Raw genomic sequence first — 25,227 nt, forward strand, 5'->3', positions numbered from 1 at the left:
ATGTACGCTATTCCCTTCTTGGGGCTCTTAAATCTTTGTTGTATTTCTTTGTTTAGCACTTCTTACATTGCAATGTATTTGTTTATACATCTATCTCTTTCACGAGACTGTGAGTTGCATGGGGCAGTTATTAACTCATGCCAGCAACTTTGGTGTATTTTCTATGTCTGTCATATGAACAAGGTAATTAATAACTGCTTGTCGAATGCATGAATAATAAATTTGATTCATATAAACATAAATGTATTTTTATATATAACATAAAATGAGGGTAACTAATTAATACTTTTAAAATAATTTATAAAGAAATAATTTATATTACTGATTAAATCATTTCGGTGAATTGATTACTGAAATAATTTTGCACATCCTGGGTTTAGCATCCAACTTGCTATTAATTTGAAAAACAGGCAGTCTAATAAGTGTGGTAGTAGAAACAGAGCCAGGTAGACCTGGGCTCAATCTTGGCACCACAATTACAGCACTCTGGGCATGTGAAAAGAATAAGAAGACAATCCTGGGAATGCAACCTGAGGACACAACCTAAGGTGACAGCAATGAGGTTGGAAAAGAGCAGACAATGAAATGATGTTTAGGAATTTAAATTACTAACAATGGATAAATGACTGGAGGTAGATGGTGAGGGAAAGCAAAGGTGAAGACTGATCATGTTACCAAATTGAGAGAAAGGAGAGAGAAACAGAGTGTTGTAATAGAAGTGTGTGTCTATGTTTTTCTAAGCATATTTCAGGGGTGATGTAAGAGGGAAGATATGCCAAGTAGAGCAGCAGTCCCCAACCTTTTTGGCACTAAGGACTGGTTTCATGGAAGACAATTTTTCCAGGGGCAGGCGGTGAGGCTAGCAATGGGGAGCACTGTAAATACAGATGAAAATATAGATGAAGCTTCGTTTGCTACCCACTCTGCTCACCTCCTGCTGTGCCCCCCACCAAGTTTCATGGAAGACAAATTCTCCACGGATCCAGAGAAAAAATTATGCTCTGAAGATATGAATTTTGAAGTTTTTCACCCAGAGATTAATTTCTTCAGGAATACGACACAGAATGAGAAGAGGAATAGAAAATTCTGTGGTTATCAAAATTAAAGGAAAAAAACATAATGAGATAGTATAAGAAGCCAGGGAAAATGGTATCAGATACATTAAAGTATTAAACTACACAAGTGATGAGATAAGAAATTTCAGGAGTAGAGAATGGGAAATGAGGTCAAATGCCATAGAGAATGATGAGATTTGCTAAGTACTAATTCATGATTAAGAGTAATTTCCAATCAATGACAGGTGGAGAAATCAGAACACAGAGGGTTAATACATGAATGAAAAGAAGTGGAGAAAGCAAAGCAAGTGAGGGATACTTTCTTAACACTTAGAGAGCAAGAAGAGATATGAGGCAGAAACTACAGGTAAGAGGCCAGGGTCTAGGGAGAATCTGCTTGTTTTGATTTTTAAAGGACAGAAGAAACCTAACAAAGACTATATAGGCCAAAAGGAAAAGACACTATGGGGAAAGAGCCATGAAAAAGAACATTTGGAGAAGACAAGTTTCTTAATTCATTCATTTAATTTTTCATAAATGAACATTCCTCCCTATTCCATAGTGGATCTGAAATATGGAAAATCATGTTTTCAAAGTCACAGAGTAAAATTTATACAAAATTAGAATAAGTGTATTGTCATCATGGTACATCTTATTTATCCAGCAAAAATACCAAATAAAGTATATTCATATGCAAGTAAAAAAATAAGAGCAGCAATAGTTGTTTTTCGGCCGGGCGCGGTGGCTCACGCCTGTAATCCTAGCACTCTGGGAGGCCGAGGCAGGTGGATCGCTCGAGGTCAGGAGTTCGAGACCAGCCTGAGCAAGAGCGAGACCCCGTCTCTACTAAAAATAGAAAGAAATTATATGGACAACTAAAATATATATATACAAAAAATTAGCCGGGCATGGTGGCGCATGCCTGTAGTCCCAGCTACTCGGGAGGCTGAGGCAGTAGGATCGCTTAAGCCCAGGAGTTTGAGGTTGCTGTGAGCTAGGCTGACGCCACGGCACTCACTCTAGCCCGGGCAACAGAGCGAGACTCTGTCTCAAAAAAAAAAAAAAAAAAGTAGTTGATTTTCATAAAAGCTTTAATTTTACTTTGAAATAATGTCAAATATTCAAGATAGCCAGTTTTATGATAAAGACATCAGAAATGAATGCTATAAATAAATATTTCTCAGGCAAGCACTTTATTTGACAAGCCAATTATGAGCATATTAACTTTATTATTTAAGTTTGACCTAATTTTATAATTATATTTTATTTATTATAAAAAGATATAATTTAAATTATGGTCATTATTTGTCCAAAGAAAAATCAAGTAAGAAACAATGAATTTGGCTGAAGGCCCAGAAAATGGGCAAAAATGTGATTTCATTTTATATCTAGGAAGTGGAAGAAATAATCTCTCAAAAGTAAGCAGGTTTCCAGGTAGGGTTCCCTGGAAAGCAAGTTGTCCTTAAGGGAAAAATAAATTCTTGTCTTCAATCCTGGAAATCAGATTCTTGCATACTACTTTAGTCACATGCACAGTGAAACAAACTTCACTTACCCACAGGTTCCTAATCTATTATAGCAACCTCATATTCAAAGAGCCTCCACGAACCACAGAAAAAATATAAACAATTCCTAGACGGCTAAAAACATTGCCTTGAAACCATTGTGATGGTTTTAAAATACCCTTCCTACCAAAGGTGGAGCTGAATTCCCTCCTCCCTCCTGCAGTTTTAGCTGGATAGTGACTCATGTCTAACAGAAAGAATGAGGCTGTGAGACTTCTAGAGGCTAGGTTAGGAAATAATGCTTCTGTTGTTTTCTCTTTTGAGATACATCTTGACAGATCTGAGCCAACAAATTAGGAGTCCAATCACCGTGAAGAGGTAGCCAGAAAGACAATGCTGAGAGACCACACAGAGACAGAGACAAAGGAGTTGCCCTGGTGGTTTGAGTTTTCCTAGCCCAGGCATGAGACTTGTGAGTTTGCAAGCCCTCAGATGACGGCAGCTCAAGTCAGGACAAACATGAGAGAGACCCCAAGTGAGGACCACCCAGCTGAGCTCTTAGAAAATCCTTAAGTCCCTTACTCAGGTCAATTTACTTTTCTGTTATACATGATTCTACAATATTAGATGTCAGTTTTTCCTATGAAATTGAAAATGGATCCTTTTTAGAAAGGATATACAACTAGTTCCAAATTCACAAATCTGTTATATTTTAAGTTTGTTTGTATCTCTGTTGTATAGAAACCGGAATAAAAACTACCACTGAAATGTGTCAGCTGAAATAGAAGGTAACTGAGGACTAAAATTCTATTGCTGAATATATACCATGGATAAGGTATCTTTAAGATATGATTTAAGTTTTTTAATCCATTAAAATAGGAGAAAAAGCATATTGAATAAACTATAATGCTGCTAAAATACAGTCATACATTATTTTAATATAAGAAGTGAAGCAGAGCAGAACTAAAATTTAGTTCTTTATCAATATTTAATAACTATTAATTAGTGACAATTTAAAAAGTAATTATTCAAAGAATCTAATCAAGCATAGGTGTTTAGGTCAAGTTCAATAATACAAATGAAGAAGATTCTAAAATAAATAAATAAATAAACTTACAGAAAATACAGCTATCCTGAAAGAAATATTATCAGGATATAACAACAATATGGTACATATATTTTTATGCTAAATCAAAATATTTCAGGTTTTAAGACCTCCAATAACTCATACCCATCCCATTTAAATGTAGGTTTGTTTCCACACATTTCTATTTAAATTTAAGTTTGCAAATTAAATCAAGATGGCCAAAGGGGCTTCTTTTTTTTCCCTCTCTGAACTATTCACCCAGCACTAAATTAAAGCCAAACCACACTAAAATTGCCATTTCTTTATAAAATGGGTATCTGAGGTGTGTAGAATAAAAACAACTCTATTTTCCAACTACATCTGTAAGTTTTTCCTTCTTAGAACATAGTAAAGTATTCAATGAAGTTTTATTACTAAAAGGAACATTTAGAATACTATTGACATTCTTTGTGTCCAGTGGTATTTTTAAGCTGGTTTAACATGGCAGCTTTCTCATTTCAAGCGTTGTGTGTATGTGTGTATATGAGAAATCTGAATCTTGAAAAAGGACTTTCAAAAGTAAGCCTAGAAATATATAGTAATTTTAGTAAAATACTGTACTTGTAGAAACTGGATATTATGTTGCTATCTAGACATATGGAAAATTTAATATACTATTATCCTTTGTGAAATATGAATAAGCATGTACAATTCATATTCCTAACAGAATGCCTACTATGTTGCTCTAGTAAATAGACAGTTGGAAATCATTCCAAGAATCTAGTAGTTTTAGGTAGAGTTAATACTGCTAGCTTACCAATAAGTTGTATCTCTGTATATTAGGCAAAAACAGCCATTAGTGACATAATTTTTTCTTTCTCTTTGATACTGAGAATAGTTTTCTCTCTTAAAAAGGATTAAGTATTTTCAAATGTAATATATCTTCTTGACAACAGTAAACTTATGGTTCTTTCCAGATTTACATAATTTGAAAATTCATGTCCTGGGAATTGTTTACTCTTTATGACTTCAAAATTTTTATTGGTCTTAAACAAGAGTTGAAGACCAACGTTAGTCACTAAAAATTTTTCTGAAGATAAATATTTTCTGATAATTGAAGCTTCAAGAATGTGAATAAAAAATTAAAATGGAAGGCATATTATTTTTCAAATAAATATCAAACATTAATTTCGCAAAGAAAACTAATGCTAAAGAGCTTTTTCATTAGTTAGCATTGTTTTAGATTATATTAAAGATTATGGAGTAAAGTTTTGTGAGATTACCTGGTTGATACAAACTTGTGTAATTAGATTAGACTTCTCATACATAAGTTACCCCAAGGATTAGTGGCAGGGTAGAGGTGATAGGCCTTCATTTATTCACTAAGTTATTGGTAAGTACTTATTCAAGAAAGTATAATTCATTTACCCAGATGACACAGAAGATTTTAAGTGGTTTGTTTTATAGAGTTCTTTAGATTTACCAGTGAAGAAAATGAAGAATTTCAACAGAAAACTGACCAGCATGGATGGTCTAACACCTTTAAATGCCTCACAGAAATAATTACTGACTAGAAACTCCCACAAAATTCCATAATTATGTTATTGCATGATGCTATTCTTTGTAGGGAGAAATAGGATTATAAGATTTTCAACCATTCTAGAAAATCCCACCAAAGTGGATGAAGCTACCATAGATCTTTTCAAAGACATGCTGAGAAAACTGTCTTTATATAGGTAAGATAAATTTTTTTCAAAAAAATTAAAAAATAGAAATAATTGTAATTAATTATCTAAAATTCTAAATAGTACAAAGTTAATATATAAATGATTTGATTTGTTATAACATTTTGCAAAATTGATGCAGCTTTAAGATATAAGATAGGCCAGGCGCAGTGGCTCACGCCTGTAATCCTAGCACTCTGGGAGGCTGAGGTGGGAGGATTGCTTTAGGTCAGGAGTTTGAGACCAGCCTCAGCAAGAGCGAGGCCCTATCTCTACTAAAAAAAAAAAAAAAAAAAAATTAGCCAGGCAACTAAAAATAGAAAAAATTAGCCAGGTGTAGTGGTGCATGCCTGTAGTCCCAGCTACTGGGGAGGCTGAAGCATGAGGATCATTGGAGCCCAGCTTGAGGTTGCTGTGAGGTAGGCTGACGCCATGGCACTCTAGCCCAGGCAACAGAGACTCAGCCTCCCCCCTCAAAAAAAAATAAACGCAAAAAAAGTCCCAATTATCACACTTAGGTAGTCTAATTAAATGACAAAAAACAGCCTATGATAGAATTTGCAACTTAATATGGATTTTAAAAATAAGGATTTCTTTCTGACAAAGTAATAACCTAATGAAAGCATGGTGGCTTTGAAAAGGCAGTTACGCTGAAAGCCCAGATCTATGCTGGAAGCTCTGGTCTTACCTTCCCACTTCTGAAAACTGCAAATAATATGATGAAATTATTTTTTTAAAGTGCCTTAGCATTTGCAATGAATTTTTAACAATTAATTCTATAAACATCCTTCTTTTGAGACATGGATATCTGCATGCTTAATTCAGATTACCACTCCATTATCTCCAATCCTACCTACCCCAGTTCTGAATGGTCAATGGCTGTCAGAAGTAATGATAGCACCTTAGCTTTCAATGGTGTTAAAAATACCCCTTCCTTAGCGCCATGTATTCTGGACATATACAAGCAAGGACATTCATGATAAATTTTCTTCTTGTTTTCTTATATAGACAGAGACAAACATAAGTATGCACTTGTTTAAATTACTTAAACAATAGAGAATTAAAATATATGATACACCTGGAAGAGTTTTCTTTCTAATTTAAATTGCATATTCCCAAATTTATCTCTTTGATTATGTGAAGTTTGGTTTCTATTTCCTTATCTCTATCATTAGGGAGCTAGAATAAGACTTTTAGCTTTAAAATTCTATTATTTGTACTTAAAAGAATGTCCTGTATTGCTTGTAACACCTCATAAGAATTATTTACTGTAAAATAGTACTTCTGGTGATAATTAAGGGTATCTATTATCTAAGAAGCAAAAGCTATTTTGTCATCTGCAAGGAGGTTTTCTAATTGTGAGTCTAATTATGAAAGCAGAGCTCAATTGTTTCTGAATCATTTGTTTTAATATTGTTAATAACAGATAAATACAACAGAGAACCTTCAGTAAAACTTCCCAATTAGTTAAATAAGATATTCTTAATAAAAAGCAAAAACCAAGCCTCTTTTTAACTTTGTCCTGAAAATAGGATGGTAAAATATTTGAAATAAGGCATTGACTTCCATGTGTAATTTTTCTGCACAGCTAACAAGAACACTAGGATTTTTCAGTCAGCTCATGAACGTAGAAGTGGTTAAAAAAAATCAAACATATACAATTATCTTTTTTAAAGTACCACCTCTAAAGTATAATTCTTGCTATGCCACCACTTCTGGAAAAACAGGTTTGTAAATTATCCACCTTAGTTCAAAACTAAATCCCTCCCAAATCAGTTGTGTTTTCCTATTTAAATCAGAAACTACAATCCCAAGATTAGTAAATTTTCAATGTGATCTTTTTTATGGCAATAACTTGATTTCCAAAATAGCCCAATAGTTCATTATGCTATGGAAGTAACACACTTGACAGTTCAGGAGACATTAGATTCAAATTCCAAATACAATGGCTCATTATAATATCTTTAAAGCCATTTTCTTTTCCCTCCAACAGACATCAATGAAATTAATAAGTAAATAAATCTGTGCTGAAAGAGTGTCTGATGCTTTTGTGACTGAATCATGCGGCTAAAGCACTATGGAAAACAGCTGTAATGCATTCTTCACAATTCAATTACCTAAGGTATTTAAGTGCTGTGCTTCACCTGCTCTAAAAAGACTTTGTAGTTATAGGAAAAATGCACAGGCTCAGATTTCAAAGGAAACACTTGTGTTATGGGGCACAGAGGCACTGCCAGCTACAGAGAAAGCTGCATTACCTCAAGGCAAAGCACATTTTAGGGTCTCCTGGAAATTACAGAGATGTGAGGCACCTGTGGCAGTGTTGGACTTAAAATCTACTTTAAAACAAAGCCTTAAAACCTTTAAAAAAAAAAAAAAAATAGCAACCTAATAATTTCGGCAACTGCTTCTTCATTTTATTAAAATTAAAATATTTTTGAAAGGGAAATTTAATATGTATATAAACTCACAAAAGTATTTCAATTAAGCCTGTTATTTCAGTATTATACAGATACCATACCAGATGCAAGATATAGGGCTGATTGTCTTCCTGGAGTAGCAGAGCCATTGATTTGACATAATCCTTATATTTTCCATAGAATGTCTACTGATTCATCTCATCTCACTGTCAAGATCCCCCAGTTACTATATACTCTTCTAGCTCTATTGCTTTGGGTTTTAATTCCCAAACTAGAATTTAAAGCAAAACTGTGTCTTACGTTTTTTGTGTAGCTACTGTAAAACCTGACTTATCATAGATCACCAAAATATGTACTTACTATTTCTAGTCCCACAGTTGCCTGGGAATGGGCAATAACAGGTCAGAGACTAAGAGCCTAAGTTCCTTTGCCTCCTACATTACACGTTCAATATGATCGCAGATGGGAGGGTATTGATAATGTACCTATGTTAAACATAGGTAAAGCCCCGAAAAGTTGAACTTGGATTCTTTTTGTAAATGTCACATCTTCTTATTGACTTTCTGATAAATCCAAAGCTATGATGTCCTCATTATTTTTTTTATTGTCATTAGAAGTAGTTTAATCTTCAAGATCATGTTCTGGATATTTAAGGAGACCTCAATATTTAACGAAATCCTTTAGCAATTAAAAAGTACCAACTAACTTATCAGTTCTTTAAGTCTTTATCTATAGACCTTGGATTAACTTATAAGAATGAACATCTGTGTTTAGTTTATTCATAGACCAGTAAATTTTAGATAGATGCAGGATTGATCTAAAAGTCAAGGCTAGAAAAATGCATGATAGGAAAGAAAAACTCTCAGAATAAATCACTTTATAATATCTACTTATGGATTAGTTTACGTTTTATATTTAAATGTCAAAATAAAAGTAACTTAGGTTTTGAAAGTGAATTTAAAAAATTGCTTTTATTTTTTGTACTTGGGGATGTCAAATTTTCAAAATGAAAAAAGATATCTAACAAATGAAAAACTTCTTGGACAAAATAGTAAAAGAGAAAGTTTATGGACACATAGAAACTGAAACCTACAATTCAACACTAAAACTTCAACTTAAAGACTAATATAAGAAATATTCAAATGCAGATTTACATACTTTTAATGAAATTGCTATATAACGTTGCTCATTATTCCTATGTTGCTTCTTTGAGAATTCTGTGTTTGTTTTCACTAATAAATTCTTGCCTTAAGAATGACAAATTTAAATGCCTCCTAACAGAGAGCGAGAGCTGTGTAAACCTATTTTCCTCCACTGCTAGGAAGCTCGAGCTGGTTTAATAACCATAGCATTCTCAATCAGATTTTCAGGTATTCCTCAGGGATACGCTTTTACTTTATCTTCCTCAGCATTTAAACAATGACTAAGGGTGATGATTTTTAAAATATATATAGTTTTCAAAAGTCCTTGAAAATTTGAAGAAGAAAATTTTTCATCTGTCCCCACATAGCCATTTGCACCCCCTTGCTGCCAGGCTCTGTGTCTTCCAGGTTCAACTCCACATTAATGAGTTACTCAGGCTCTCTTGCTCCCTGGCTTCTGCTTGGATTGGCCAGTGAAAGACACAATCAGGAATTGGGAGAGTGGGAGATGAATATAAGTCTGTAGCACAGTCCCTTGCCACAAAGGAATGGAAGGCTGGAGAAAGAGACAAGGATGTAAACAGCACAGGCAGAGTCATGTCTAAGAGATTATGGAAACCAGGGAACTGGGTTGGGGGCAGCACCGAACTCTGTATGGAGGGTGTAGACAAAAGCAGATTCTGCTTAAGGTGAGTCTTGGAGGAAGAGGAGAAATTCAGCAGACAGAAAGCAAGGAAAGCATAAAGCACTTTCACATCTGCAAAGGGGAGCAGGCTGGCTGTTCAGCATCAAGAAACACCAGCAAAGATGGTCATGTGAAATAGTGCTGATTTTCATTTGTTCGGGTTGTATTCACTTTGTCCGCAGAACCCTTGATTTAACAGACCTCTTGATCTTTTCTTTCCAGACAGGAATTCTGATGTTCCTATTTCATCTTCATTCAAGAGCCGCTCCTCCCCCAACACTTTTATCATTTGGGTTTCCCTCCTCTAGCCTACATCTGATCTGTCATTCATTCAGTGTTTCAGACATGCATTTGCCACGTCTTGAGCAAGTATAAGATACAGTTTTATGTTTTATTGCCATCACCTTTACCAGATTGTCCAGTGTTTTGGCGGTTACTTTGCATTGTTTGAGTTGTGATAACATACCGGGGACAATCCATAAACAGTAACTCCCATGTTCATCCTGGTCTTACCTAATGGCTCATTATCCTATTACCTGGTTGCCGCCCCCACTCTTACCCACTCTGAAACTCTACTGCTTCCCTCCCCACTCATACGGCCTTTGAAGTTTACCCCACTATTGGCTGCACTTCACTTTTCACCATCCAACAGAACTTTGTCATTAAATAATTTTGAGATTTCATTTCCTACTCCTCCAATTAGATCGATTTAAACATTAGGCCATGGGGAACCTTATAGTTCAAGCCTCTTCATCGTTTGCAAGGTGAACCTCAAACACACGATTTGGTCTGTATCTGTGCTTGATCTGTATTATCTCACATCTGAATACTTTAAAAATCAATCTCCTACCGACATATTTTTGATCATCTCTTTTTCATCTCCAGGGGTCTCTAAAGGTCAAGCAGGTGACACCCTATAAAGTAATGTGACCAATGGCAAATTAGAGAATTACTTTAAATCTCTGATTTTTGGCAACACCTTGACATATGTAGTAAATTTCTTCCATATCTACTAGACTTCTAAACTTAAAGCACTGTGAAACAAGTGAACTTATATCACCCGAAAACCTCCCATACATGTGACACCACAAAAGATCTCTACATAATATCCCTAAAGCTATTTCATGATGTCCTGTCCTCAGACCTCTTTCTTTCTGTCCTCTCAATCTCATCTCAACTATGATTTTGCTTCGTAGTTAACTGGAAGAGAAGCATTCACATGACAATTCTCTTTTCTTCATCAAATACTCTAAACTACCTGCTTCTGTACAAAAACCTCCGGCTTTCCTGTCAGAATAAATGAACTGACTTTGTACTTGCATTTTCTTCCTCCCATACCAAGTGGTTTCTCAACCCATTCACTGCCATCAACATATAAACATACTCTCCAAAAAACAAAAACGAAAGCTTTCCCGTATTTCCCTCTAGCTATTATCCCATTTCTCTGATCTCCTTCACAGCAACATCTTGAGGAGTTAAAATTACTTCTCTACTCCCTCCCCTCCCCTTCTCTTCTTACCTCCGAAAGGAGACTTCCGTGCATACCTGACCACTGGAATCACTCTTATGACGATCACTAATGACCTCAGTATTGACAAAACCACTGTTGGTTTTTCTTCCTCATTTAATGCAGCTTCTCAGCAATATTGAAAACAGTTGACTTCTCTCATGTTGGACTCTGTTCTCCTGACCTCGGGGACACCAGTCTCTCCTGCCTTTTCCTCCAACCTTACTGACTACTTGTTCTCAGCTGCTTTGCTAACGTCTCCTTTCTGCTCAACCTCTACACAGTGCTGTGCCCTAGTCCTCAATCAATCTATGGCAGCCAAGCCTTGTGGATAAAAAATCTTCTCTCCTTGGATGATGTTCAGTCAGTTCAGTTTAGATGACTCCTAATGGTATCTACAGGATTTTCACATTTTTATCGAGTTCCACCTTTCCACTGACCATGAAAGGCAACTTAAGATGGCATGCATCTCAAACAAAACTTAGCCAAAAAGAAACTCCCAATTTTATCTTCACTGTCTCCGGTTTCTTCTCCTATCTCAGAAAATGCTTCAGCTACCCCCAAACTGGCTTGAAAAACCCAAGAACATCCCAGATTCCTCTTCATCCTTTCCTGTTCACATTAAAGCTATCCAATGTTATCACCCTGGTCCAAGTCGCCATCATCTCTCACACAGAACACAGCAAGGGCTTCCGACTCAGCTCTCTGCTTTCGAGCCTTGCCTCTCCCTCACACCATTCTCAGTATGGTAGTCAGAGAAATTTTATAAAATTTGGAAATAAGAACAGGTCAGTCCCTTGCAGGAAAATGACCAATGGCTCTCCATTTCACTCAATATAAAATACAAATTTCTCTTTACCTATAAGACTCCAAAGGATTCTGGCCCATGCTTATACATCTACTTCATTTTCTAACACTTCCCCTATTCCAGAATAAAATTCAGCCACTCAGGCCTCTTTGTGGAATTGTGATCTCCTTCCTGACTTTAAGATTTTATGCCTGGTATTCCTTCTGCCCAGAATGATACGTCTCTCTGTTTATCTGACTCCTTGTAATTTAGCTATCAGATCAAAAGCCACCAACTCAGAAAAGCCTTCCCTAAATACTCTTACAATTAGCTCCACTTCTATCATTCTCTGTCATCTCACTCTGCTTATTTTCATTAACTTGCCAAACTTTCTATACACTAACGTATTCCCCCGCATCAAGAACAGTGCCTGGCACATAAACACTCAATCAATATTTGTTGAATTAAATGTATTTTCCTAAATACGAATTTATCAATAAAAACAACAAATTGCTTTAATCAATTATAAAAAAAAGCTTTGCTGTATCTTCTTTAAACTATATTTAGGAAAATAAAGACAGAGTTACTCAGACATAAATATTGAAATATTTTCACCAGATAATTCATTACCTTTTGAATTTTCACATTTTTCTTTCCATAAACTATTGTATCTACACACACATTATATATTTTATATATCATCCATATTGTATATAGTATACATAATATATATAAAACAATGACCTATTGCCATTTTTATAAACACTTAGATTTAACTGAGTTAGTAAAAATCATTAAAAAAGAGAATTGAAATTTTAAATTATGTGCAATTATTTGGTTGTATAATGTCCTGAAAGGAATATGTGAGAGAGCACACAGGCTGAACAATAGCAAAGAGAGAATGTTCCTGAGTTAAACATCACTCTTAACTGTGATTATATATGATTATAAATTAATATTTTCAGTTTTTAATAGATGAATTCAGTAAAGGCAACTGCAAAAAAAAATCAAGTAATTACATTTTCCTATTGACTATCATAAAATCTGAGATATATTCCCCAATTGAATTATCTCTTCCAAAGCTCTTCCAAAGTTGAAAACTTTTGGCTAGAAAAGAGTTAAGATTGTGGATACCTCACGCCTGTAATCCTAGCACTTGGGAGGCCGAGGTGGGTGGATCATTTGAGCTCAGGAGTTCGAGACCAGCCTGAGCAAAAGCGAGACCCTGTTTCTACTAAAAAAATAGAAAGAAACTAGCTGGACAACTAAAAATATAGAGAAAAAATTAGCCAGACATGGTGGCCCATGCCTGTAGTCCCAGCTACTGGGGAGGCTGAGGCAGAAGGATCGCTTGAGCCCAGGAGTTTGAGGTTGCTGTGAGCTAGGCTGACGCCATGGCACTCTAGCCCGGGCAACAGAGCCAGACTCTGTCTCAAAAAACAAAAAAAAAATATTGTGGATACCACCTGGCCCATAGATGTTGCATGTCTGACAAATAAGCATGCTAATTTCTCTCATCCCATTCTTGAACCACTCTTGGACCATTATGACTTTACCCAAACTGTTTTATCAGACCTCCAGTGGCTCCCATATTGTCAAATATGTTATAATATTGTCATATCTGCATTTTATTTGAATTTTTTATAAGCAGCATTTGACAGAGTTGATCACACTTTCTGCTTTTCTTCATTTGGATTCCAGGCCTTCATGCTCCTCTGGTTTTATTCCTAATTCTCAAGTCCCCTTCCTGTTCCTCCTCACCTTCCCTTCCTCTACACTTTAATATGTGTCAAGGGCTCACTTCCTGAAGATCTCTATCTATATTCATTACCTTGACAATCTCATCCATCCTCTTGACTTTAAATACCATGTAAATGCTGATGAATCCTAATTTTTTATGTTTGAGATTGGCCTACATGTATCTAATTGCATACTTGACACATTCACCTGGATATTTAAGCTAAATCTCAAGTTTAATATGTTCAAAACTGAGTTTCAGCTTTCTTTACCAAAAGCTGATCTATCTACACTATTTCCTACTTTAGAAAATGGCAACTCCAATGCTTCCAGTTCCTCAACTGTACATTCCCCCTCCCATCTGAAATCTGTCTGTGCTACCTCCAAAATCAGATAAAATCCCAATGAGATTCCCCATGATAGTAAAATTGGTGATTACTGGACAGGAACTGGACCACTTCCTATTTTACTTATGCTAAAGTTCTCGTCTTCTGTTTATGGAGGGAAGGAGGAAGAAAACTGGGTTTGGGGAGGGAAGGGCAGACCAGGTGGGAAAGGCGTACGTATCTCTAGCCCAGGAAGTGTGGGAAGGCAGAAGTTGGGTTTCACCTCCTCTAATCTCTTGGAATTATGTTGGTAAAATAGGTACCAAGTAACTGGTGATTTCTGGAATCTCTGCAACCATTCTGGAAGTCCCTGCAAGTTAAAGGATCCAGAATCTTCCCCACTGATATTTAAACCAGAGTGGAAACTGCCATCAGTTTTCAGAACACTGTAGCCAAGGCTTGGATAGATTTAGACCTTGCATCAGATGCAGGAAATCCCAGCCTACTGGCTGCCTCACAGCCAAGTCAATTTCATTCACCTTGCAATAAGGCCTTCTTAAATTTTTCAGGATTAATGTTATGATCACAAAGGGGTTTATATTCACACTCTTAACATTTCTCCCCACCTTCCTGACTACCATTCCATTCCTAGCTACCATCAACTGCTATATGGATTATTGCAATCACTGTCTTCCTATTCAAAGCCATGCCCTTCTTCCTACCACCTGAAGTATGTTCTCAACAAAGCCAGAATGATCCTGAGTAAGTATAAGTAAGATCATGTACTGCTCTGTCCAAATGTATCAGATGGTTTCTTATTACTCAGAATAAAAGTGAGGGTCTCTACAATGACCTGCATCTGCCCTCCCCAGTTAAATCTCTGATCTCATTTCCTACACTTCCCATGCTCACACTCTTTCATACACGTGGGCCCCCTTGCTGAGTCCAGGGGATTCAAAGTCTTCACATCTATTTCATGCAAGGAAGAATGTTTGTTGTGTTTACTGCTGGGCCCTATACAGTGTATGGCATATGGTAAACTCACAATATATGCTGGATGAAGAAATAAATAACAATACAATTCCAAAATTTTGTGGCATTTTTCTTGGTCTATTCCCTTATTCTGTTAAAACTATTTTTCTCTCCTGCCAATCTAAACCCTTAGACATATGGCTATGCCTAACATTTATGGAAGAATCTTTACTCTCCCAGAACTCCAGGGTAATTAATTACTAACTTCAATACAACCGGGCTGTAATGTTATTTTCTTCCTAGAGGCATTGCAATCTATGGTGTAATTTTCAAAAAGAAAAATACATTACAGTGTCAATGTCTTAACAGATACTATTCAAATTAAGGTTTTGTAATTTTTTAAACTCTATAGACAAAGATGCTTAAAAAAAAACTTTATTGTATGTAAATGATACTAAAGTAAAATAAAAAACACTTCATGAAAATTAAACCAGCTATTTTAAATTTAGGAAAAAAATATAGTAATTTAAATATTGATGATATTCTTTGAATCAACAAAGAGATTTCATGCACCTGTAAGTGCATGTCGATACTATATATCAATAAAAGGTAAAAATATTATTTTTTGAAAATTACCAGGCAAGCACCAGTATACAGAGAGAAAACTATTATTTAAGAATTAAGAGTTGTGGCCAGGCGCAGTGGCTCACGCCTGTAATCCTAGCTTTCTGGGAGGCCGAGGTGGGAGGATCGCTGCAGCTCACAAAATCCAACCAGGCGTTGTGGCATGAGCCTGTAGTCCCAGCTACCCAGGGGGCTGAGGCAGAAGGATCGCTCGCAAGCCAGGACCTGAAGCTTACGGTGACTACAATCACTGCACTCTACCCAGGACACCCAGTGACACTCTGTCTCAACAAAAAAAGAATCAAGAGTTGCAATGACCTTAATTGCAATAAAACCTTAATTGCAATGATTTCCTGACACTTTTATCAAAATTAAGACATGTGCTATGGTAAACAAATTGTAAGGACATCATTTCTGTAACTGTATTTATTCTGGATGTATGTCACTGACTGATGGTAAATAATGTCAGAAAATATGGATTTAGGAGAATAAACAGAGCAACACACACAAGCTAAAAATAACTTTTGCACATTTCAGACTAGAATCACCCTGTTCAACAAACGAGGTTGTCCCCTGTTCAGTTTCTGGAACTATCTGTTGTACGGAAGCACAGAGAAAACAAAGCAAAACATGAGTTCCACTTTTAAGCATAGCCTTAGAAAAAAATGTAAGTAACAAACCGGAACCCAGCCATCATTTACATCAACATACACCACGGCCTGAAAGCACCACTGGTTATCTGACTCACACCCTCTGGTTGCCTAGCAAAAGGAGAGGTATTCAGATGTATTTTGTTCTACATTTCAAAAAGTGCCTGCCAAGGTCCTGCCCATATCCTCACCCGTCAGTGAGGTGAGAGAGGAAACATACACAGCCATCAGCCCTCCCACCACAGTGTCTGCCAACAGTTCTCAAAGAGACATGGAAACAGTAGTAACAGGGAGAGATGGTCTATATCATTGGCCGGTGTGTCCTTTTTAGGTCAAGTGCCCTGGTAGCTAAAGTACATTCTAGACTTAGGTGCACTTTGTATAATTGTAAATTACTCTGCATTTTAGTCAATCTATAATGTTTTAGAGGCTATAGATTAAAAATTTGTAATAAGAGGTAAATACCCATTAATTCATTTTATTAAATTCTGCAACATTTGAATACCTTTAGTATTAGCTTAGTGGCTCTATATTATAAAATAATTATTTGAAAAATAGAAAAAGATCCTGAATTATTTGAAGGACTTATGCCTTCCTCTCAAATGTTTCCAATTTCCTGCATCAATATCTCTGGTTTTGGTGATATTCTACCTTTCAGACTTTTGTTATTATAATTCCTCTTTCTTACCTGTCCTCTGTATTTGTCTCATATATGATCTTACCTATTCTTCCATCCATCCCTTCATTCAACACATATTTATCGAGCATTCAACAATATTCAATCAACAAACATTAACTGAGTACCTCTTCTATGCACCAGGTTCTGGGTTATAAAGGTAAATAAGGTACGACCCATACCCTTCTAGGAATTCAAAGTCTTGGAAAGGAAAACAGACATGTAAATATTTCATTGCAACAAAACTTTAATACTATAAATAGGCTTCAATAAAGTACTTTAGGAGTGGGGCAGACGAACAGGTGTATCAGAGGAAGCTTTATAGGAAAGACAATGTTTGCATTTAATCTTGAGGGATAAGTAAAAGTTTGTTAGGAGGAGACAGACTGGCATTCCAGGCACAGAGACCACTAAATGAGCAAAGAGGCACAGAGGCATGAGGAAGCATGACCATCTCTAAGAACAGCAAGTTCAATGTGAACACAGGTTTAAATATGCACAAGGAAGTCAACGGCTATGGAGCAGACTGTACCACATGTGCTTCCATGTAGAAGCTAATCATGGTGGGCTTTAACCTGTGAGCAGCCAGGAGTCAAAAGAACTTTTGTGCAGCTGAACAACCAGCGCAGATTTGTGTGAGGGGAAAAGTCAGCTTTAGTAACAGTGAGGAGAGTGGGCTAAATTAGAAATAAAGTAGGAAGATATTGGCATGGTCTGCTAGGTGGGAAGCTGTAGTACCAAGGTAGGTGTGAGACAAGGAGCAAATATTAGGATGAAATAGAAGAGATGGATTCCAAAGACATTTGACATAGAATTTATAAAGCTTGGAAAGTAATTGTGTATTTATGTTTACGTGTGTATGTTACACGGAAATGAGGGGTGGGAATTGAGAATGTGTCCAATTTGGGGGCAGGAGGTTTTGTATGATTCTTAGAAACAACTGAGCAGATGTTGATGAGATTCACTGGGAACGAACCCAGGAAGGGAAGTAGGTTAGACAGGTGAGGGTAGGGGAAAAGGATAAGGCAGTCAGGTTTCTTTTTAGACATTTTTGGCTTGATGTAACTGTGGAGTAATATCACGTGGACATGATCCAATGGGCAGTAGGAAACAGGAAAATGAAGCTTAAAGACACTGTCGTTGGGTGGAGATGTAGAATACAGAGCCACAATGGTACTTAAAAGTCAAAGCAGTAGGTAAGGCCCTGTAGGAAGCGAGAAGGACGAAAGTGAAAACCTAGGGAACAAACTTTAATTTTAAGAGACAAGCAGGAAATATAGACATGGGGATGAAAGAACCAAGCAATGGGGTCTTAAAACCCACGGAAGAAAGAGCTTGAAGAAAGTGAATCTGTTCAGAAGTATCAAAAATGTCTTATCTCATTACAACCTGTGAGGTTTATATTCTTTCACTGATTTTACCAATGAGAAAAACAATGCTTAGTATTTCTTCCTCCAAAATCTGGAGGCAACAGGTTCACTGGATGACCTAAAAGCCCCCATTTCTCGATTTACCCTAAATTAAATGTAGGTAATCTCCTTACTTAGGATTACTGGTTTCTATCACCAACAATTCATTTGTCTACTTCCTAATTCTGCCACAAGATCTGCACTTTCATCAGCCTAATCTGCTTCCCATTCCCTACAACTAGTCTGCCAATTCCTGCCACCCTGTGTTTTTCTGTTCCTCTTCTTCTAAATGATGTCTACCTTCCACCCTTTCTTACGATTCATGTCCATGACCACCTTCAAGAAACAACATGTAGCTCAGCTTCCCCACTGATTAACTCTCACAATTAGGAATGTTCCATTATTCTGTGCTCCCTTGGCATTATTCATACACATAAACAAAGACTTTTGTGTCCTTGCTTACTAGAAATGTGTCAAATGTGTCTATTCTTTCTTCTCCATCAACCCATAAGCTCTTCAAGGGAAGATACGACTTTCCATTCTCAATTTTTAACACTACAATTTAGGGGCAGTGATATAGGAATGTAATGTTAGTAAGTATGGATGTAACTTGTCTGCCATAGGTTCAAAGACAAAGAACAGAGTAAAATACACACTAAGTGTAAATAAGGTAACTGGCTATTCAAGCGTTTAACATGAAATGACATATAGGGTACAAGTGGCCAACAGTGGTGGCACTTATCATAGAACACTGCAAATTTTACAAGAAATAGCTCTTTAGCCAGTTTTTAATTTTGTTTTTTCAAATAAATACACTTTAAGTAACTGAATAAATTGTATCTTTTTAAGAATGATCTACATTTATACTTACACTGCTATTAAATACTTAAATCAACAGTATCTCAAATAAAATAGAATTATTATTTTAGACTTCCCTTAAATGCGTATTCTAGAAAATGTGTTCCAGTTTTACAGTTGGGGAATGTACTCCTCTGCAGCCTAGGTAATGGCTGAGATACCGTTCCAGTGCTAACAGTATCTAAGGGCAACACAATATAAACCCTGGCTGGTTTCTGAATCTACATTTCAAGGATAGAATGAAACCAGTGAAACTAAAATGAAACTCATATAAACATCCCAGACCAGACATCATACAATAAGCAGTTATTTTTTTTGGAAGTCAGACATGAAAACGAATCACAGAACTGTTCTTTCATGATTTCCATATTACTTAAAACACATACAAATATTCTCAGATTACTTTTGGTGGGTTTGAACTCCCAAGTTCGTTCTTATTTTAAATAAAATGCAACTGAGTATCTATCCACATGGAATAAGCATCCAGTGGCCTGGTTGGAAAGACTCCATAATTGGCTTTTCTGTTTGAAGTCTCACAGATGAAGAAGTCATAGAATTTTTCACTCTGGGCAAACACTTTAAAATACACAAGAAGCAGAAATAGGAGACATTACAGATGTCATATCCTGCATAGAATTTTGAGAAGAGCTAACAACTTCCTTGAATATCATATTTAAACAGTATGAGGAGACATAAAATTCAGAATATATGTTTTAGCCACATTTACGGAGACCTTGCAGTATGCCTGATAATGAGCTAAACTTTACCCAGGTTATCTCATTCAATCTTCACAACAACCCCTTGAGGTGAGTACGCATACTAGACACAAGGACACTGAAGTAGAGAGAAATTAGTAAGTGCCCAAAGTCACACAGCTAGTAGGTGTCAGTGCCATAAATTAAACCTACACAGCCTGATTCCTGGGTTCCAATTCTTAATGTCTGATTAGTTCTTTTGAGTGCTACCTACGCTCTTTAGGATAAAATTTTTTTTCCAGTAAAAGTTAACATAATGGCATATTTTGTAATCGGTAATGAGAACTTAGAACTTCCATGTATCATGGAAGCTACCTAAATGGAGAATACCCATCAAAACTAAAGTAAATGCAGAAAAGAAGAAAAACTAGAATGCATTAAAATTAATTGCAACCTACAATGTACCCCAAGGAGAAATGTCATTTCCAATTTTCATTAAATAAACTTTGCCCTCACCAAAAATTATGTATTATCAGGCTTTACTAATGCATTCCTAATTCATGGAAGTAATAGATTTTTTTAAGTTGTCTAAATATTCAGGGTATGAAATAATGGTATATTGAATTATATGCTGATAGTTTTAAAGAAGTAATTTTGTTTCTCAAACTTTCTAATTTACTTTAAAAGTAAGTACAAGATCATTAAGGATAAATTGCATATTTTTATTTAATCATTTGCCAGGGCTTATTTTCACACTTCAAAGTTCACAAATAATAAATCCAGAAAGAAAAGCCATTGCCAAAGTAGTCTTTAACATATAGCAACCATAGAAATGTAACCTTTACAATGTCATTTACACATTTGTAAGAAACAAAGGCCCATCAGAAACTATATATATATATATATATATAAACATATATATAAAAATCAGCACTCCAGAAAGCTCTTGAAATTATTAGTCTCTCTGAATTTTCCAGATCCACTATTCATAAGAAGGTTCTATCAGTTAGGAATTAGGAAGTAATTTGTCTACTAAGCCACTTAAAAGCAAATACACCAACTATTCAGCATTCTCAGTATTAGTAACCTTCTGGTAGAAGTCGAATTTAGAGCACTTAGTAGGAACATCGCATCTAAAGGTATTTAATTCTACTCTGAAATTCCAAGAGCTCTTAGAAACAGGAGGAATGCTAATAAAAGAAAATGCAGAGGAAGACACTCTCGAAGAAAATCTTTTTTTTTAAATTCCATACTGGACAAATGGTTACAGATTAAAGAATAGCATAAGAAAATTTCACCGTGGTGACTGAAAACATAAATAAACATTTCTTTTGTACATACCACTTGAAAATTTCCTTACCATATACTCCATATTAGAAGCTGTCGGATACACCTGACTTCGTAATTTATTATGAAGGTCCAAGATACTCTGCATGTCATTGTCTGTGATGGCCCTTTTTCCTCTTTGCTTGGCCGACCACCACTCACCATCCTCATCCATGTACTTTTCCAAAAGTTTCTCCAATAAGGTGGCATTAGGAACCACCATGGCTGGAATTGCTCTAGCCATGAATAGCACTGTGGTTACTCTGAGCCACTCCCGCGCGGTACACTTCATAATGAATGACCTCAGGATTTCCCCGGGAAAATCTCCAAGACAGGCTCTTCCACTCCTTTTGGCTATAACGGCATGTCATGCGATTAAGATGAAAATACAGGCAGATATTAATTTTTTAATAACAAAAGCAAAAGTTACAATGAGAGTATGCCACTTTGATTTGTTTATATAACACCAACAGACACCCGCTTTTGAAATAACTTATCTCCAATCCATTTTTTCTTCCATAGGACTTTTCACAGTGTATGTTTCCAGAAAACAGACAACTATATTTCCCAAGGTAATATCCGTAAGGCCAAAAATAAATGGCCAAAGTAGCCCAGAAGAGCCAAAACTTGGAAATACTATTTGCATTACAAGATTTAAATGGCTATATATTACATATAGTCTGCAAACTAGAATGTTTTATTTTAGTCTAGAGGTCCATGTTTCTCTGTAGTGAGTTTTAAGGTATTATTTTTCGTTTAAGGTATATTTTATTCCAGTGTCCCATCGCTGGTTCACATGCATTCATAATGTCCACAGTATTCTCAAATTGAGGGTGAATGTCTTAATAAAAGGCTATTCATACATGTATCCATGGGTACATCCAGGGCGGCCTGTGAATTACTCAGAATGAATGGTTCCGGTCACTGGGAGAAATCTCTTATCCGGACGCAGGTCAAGAACTCAATCATTATTTCCTGGAAAGTCTGTGCCTAACGTGTGGCTTGCACCCGAGAATGCCAGCAGCTCCCCGACAACCTCAGAGTTTTCCTCCCATACACTGCAGCCGCACACTATTCATTTAACCCAAAAGGAAAGCGCGCGACAGAGGAAGGTGAACCCACAAAGTCACTTACAAGAACAAGCTTCCGATAATCTCCAAGGCCGCTGCTAGCCGAGTAGCCCACCCACCCTCCGTGCCTGATCATTCTCTACAAGTTGCCTTTTTTTTTTTTAAGTAAGGTTTTAATAGAAAAAAAAAAATGAGATGGGAAAAGTTGGCAGCTTGACCCCGCAGCGATGCATTTTAGAATCGCCCTTACCTCTCCAGTGTGAAGTTCCCGGGGAGAGTCTAGCGGAGCAGGACGTCGGCCTCCGCAGCCGCCTCGCGTCCTCACACACTGCTGCAAACAGAGCGCCCCGCTCGGGCAGGACCCGGGCACTGCGCGGCCGGAGGCGACGAGGGCGCGGACTGCAAGGGGACGCGAGGCTCTGCCTCCGCGGTTCCCTGTACCCTGGAAGAAGTGGCAGGAAAGCGCTCCAAAGTTAGACGGTGCAGCTGGGGCGGAAAGGGAGCTCGCTGCCTCGTTAGCGTGCCAGAGTGGGCGCCCGAGCGTCTCCGAGCATTATCTGCAGGAGCGAGGGGCGGGGACTCGAGCCGGACTCGGCGGCAACGGCTGGCGGCGACCTCGCGCTCCTGCTCTGCACAGCCGCGCGCGCAAAGCCAGGCGCCCAGCGCTTCCGCCGCTCCCTAGAGCTCGCGGGCATTTATTACAGCCCCTGCGAGCGCACGTGACACGAGCGCTCCTCCTCGCCCACCCCACCCCCGCCTCCGCTCCCACCCCCACCCCCACCTCACCTCCCTCCAGCCCTGGCCCGAGGCCCGCCCGAGCCGCGAGGAGCAGCCCGCCCTGCTTCTCCCCCGGCGCAGCGACCGGGCGCCTGGCCTTTGTGGGCGTGCTTTGGGCTTCTGAGAGCGGAGCGGGGAAGCTCCGGACCCTGCGGGAGCTGTGTGCGAGGACTGCCCCCAACTCCTCCCGCCCCTCACAGCTCCCCTGCTTTCAAAGGTCCTCCTCCTGGTTCTCTTCTGATGAGAGGCTAAAATTCATCCTTAACAGGCCTTACGGAAAAGGAGCTGCCCCAGAGAGCACGGCATGGGGAGGGGGTGTCGGTTAACACCTTCAGTCTTAGAGACACAGGAGAGCTGGGGGATGGGATGGAGAGAGAAACCCTTTTCCTTTTATTTTCTCCAGGGGTCCGCATCTGTTTCCAGGACCTACCATCTAGAATGGAGAAGTTGTTCTTTTTGGCTTCGTTAAACCTGGATGAGAACCAGATGGAGAATGGGGTCCCCAGAATTTGGGGCGATCTCAGGATTGTAAGACAGTCGAGAGCCTCACCTCACCCGTAAAATATAAGGCATTGTCTTCTCAAGGTGACCGCTGCATTTTTTTCCCCCTAATGATGTATACATTTACGGAGTTGATATAAAGGGTACCCTTAGTGCTATTTTGACAGGAATTCCAACCCCAGCCCTGGACTGACAGTAAAAGGAGAGACTCAGTTCTTCCGTTGTTCAAATTGTAATCTGAAGTAGGAAAATTACTAATTTTAAATTCACAAAGGCTCACCCCACTGAATATGGAGCTGCTTTTTTATTGAAAGAGCATTTATTTAATCTATTTACCTTTGCTTTCCTTCTGTAGTGAGTCGTAATCTCAATTTTTATTATTTCTAAAATGTAGAGTATCTAGCGTATGATCAAAGTGAAACATTCTGATAGTAACTCAAATCATCCCAAACCGCTACCTCTTTCTGCCATCCAACTACACTGTATCTATCACACCCAAAAACTCGGATCTAAGCCTCAGATACGTGTGAGACCTTTCTTCCTCTCACAAAGAAGAAAAAGGAAACATCACCTATTAGCAGGGCGCAGAGGTGAAAAATGGTGCACATAAGCCTTTCATAGAAGTGTAGTTTTGCAATTGTATAGTAGTTTAAGAACAAAGGGATTCTTAAGTTTGTATTTTTCAAGTAGTTATTCATAATTCTTATGCACAGGGTTCAGAAAACTGCCTTCCCCTCCTAGAGACTAATAGAAGACTTCCAAAGTTCATGTTAAAAGAACTGTCTTTGTTATAGCAGATGAAGAACATGTTTCTGTACTGCAATTTTAATGTGGTATTGAAAAGTATAGTGAGTATGGAATAAAAAACATGAAAAGTAATACAATTACTTGAAATATTTTCAAAGAGAATTTAAATTGGAAAGAAGAAAATTAAAATGATGAGGAAATGAACTTAAATGCATTGGTAATTCTTGACTGTTTCAGTTATAAACCTTTCTACACAATGTATGAATCCAACACCTAATGGCTTACATTAAAGAAAATAAATTTGGTTTTAAAGGTTTTAATTCCAAATTTTTCTCTAGGCAAGGAAAAAAATATGTATCTTTTGACTCAGTATTTCTATTGGCTTCCAATTTGGGTACTGCAGGTCATATTTTATTATAAAAGAGTGATTTAAATATTCACCCTGTTAAACATTAACATTTCAATGATATATCTTACCATGCCTGATTCAGCATATATGTTGGAAATGCCATTTCGAAGAGAAAATCAAACACAATATTCTTGAATACTCAAAGACGATACTGTTCACATATTTATTTGTTGTTGAGAAATCTGTGTGTAGACATAAGAAAATGTCTTCTCCACACAGAATTCATGTAGAAATGGCACTTTGGTTTGTGGTTAAGGCTATTACTTGTAAAGGCATGGTTGTTTTTAGCATTACTACTTTCTTGTGGCAGACACTGTTGGTCACCTAACCAACAACCAGCCTGCCACCCCTTTCTTCCTTCCAAGCCCATAGCCTACAATTTACTGGGGCTGTCCACCCTCTTACATGCTGTCAAACTGGCATCCTCAAGAGGTAAATGTTGATTAGTCACAGCCAGTTATCACAATGTATCCCTACTACTGGTGACTGATTTAGCATGGGCATGTCATGCAACCCTTGCTGCTGAAAGGAAGGAAGTGGGGTGAGAAGTGTTGGCAAG

At 37.4% G+C, this 25,227-nt stretch overlaps 1 protein-coding gene across 1 annotated transcript in view; it reads right to left on the reverse strand.

Moving 5' to 3' along the window:
• The window catches only part of CRISPLD1 (cysteine rich secretory protein LCCL domain containing 1), a 44,570-nt gene extending 21,666 nt beyond the window's left edge, over positions 1–22,904 (reverse strand). Inside the window, exons 1-2 of the mRNA XM_069466341.1 lie at positions 22,485–22,904; positions 21,199–21,518 (exon numbers count right to left, since the gene is read on the reverse strand). Of these exons, the coding sequence (XP_069322442.1) occupies positions 21,199–21,456 (258 nt within the window). The 5' untranslated portion in view covers positions 21,457–21,518; positions 22,485–22,904. The remainder of the gene's footprint in view (positions 1–21,198; positions 21,519–22,484) is intronic.
• Between the last annotated feature and the right edge of the window lie 2,323 nt (positions 22,905–25,227).

Source organism: Eulemur rufifrons, chromosome 3 (assembly GCF_041146395.1).
Source record: "Eulemur rufifrons isolate Redbay chromosome 3, OSU_ERuf_1, whole genome shotgun sequence".
NCBI lineage: Eukaryota > Metazoa > Chordata > Mammalia > Primates > Lemuridae > Eulemur > Eulemur rufifrons.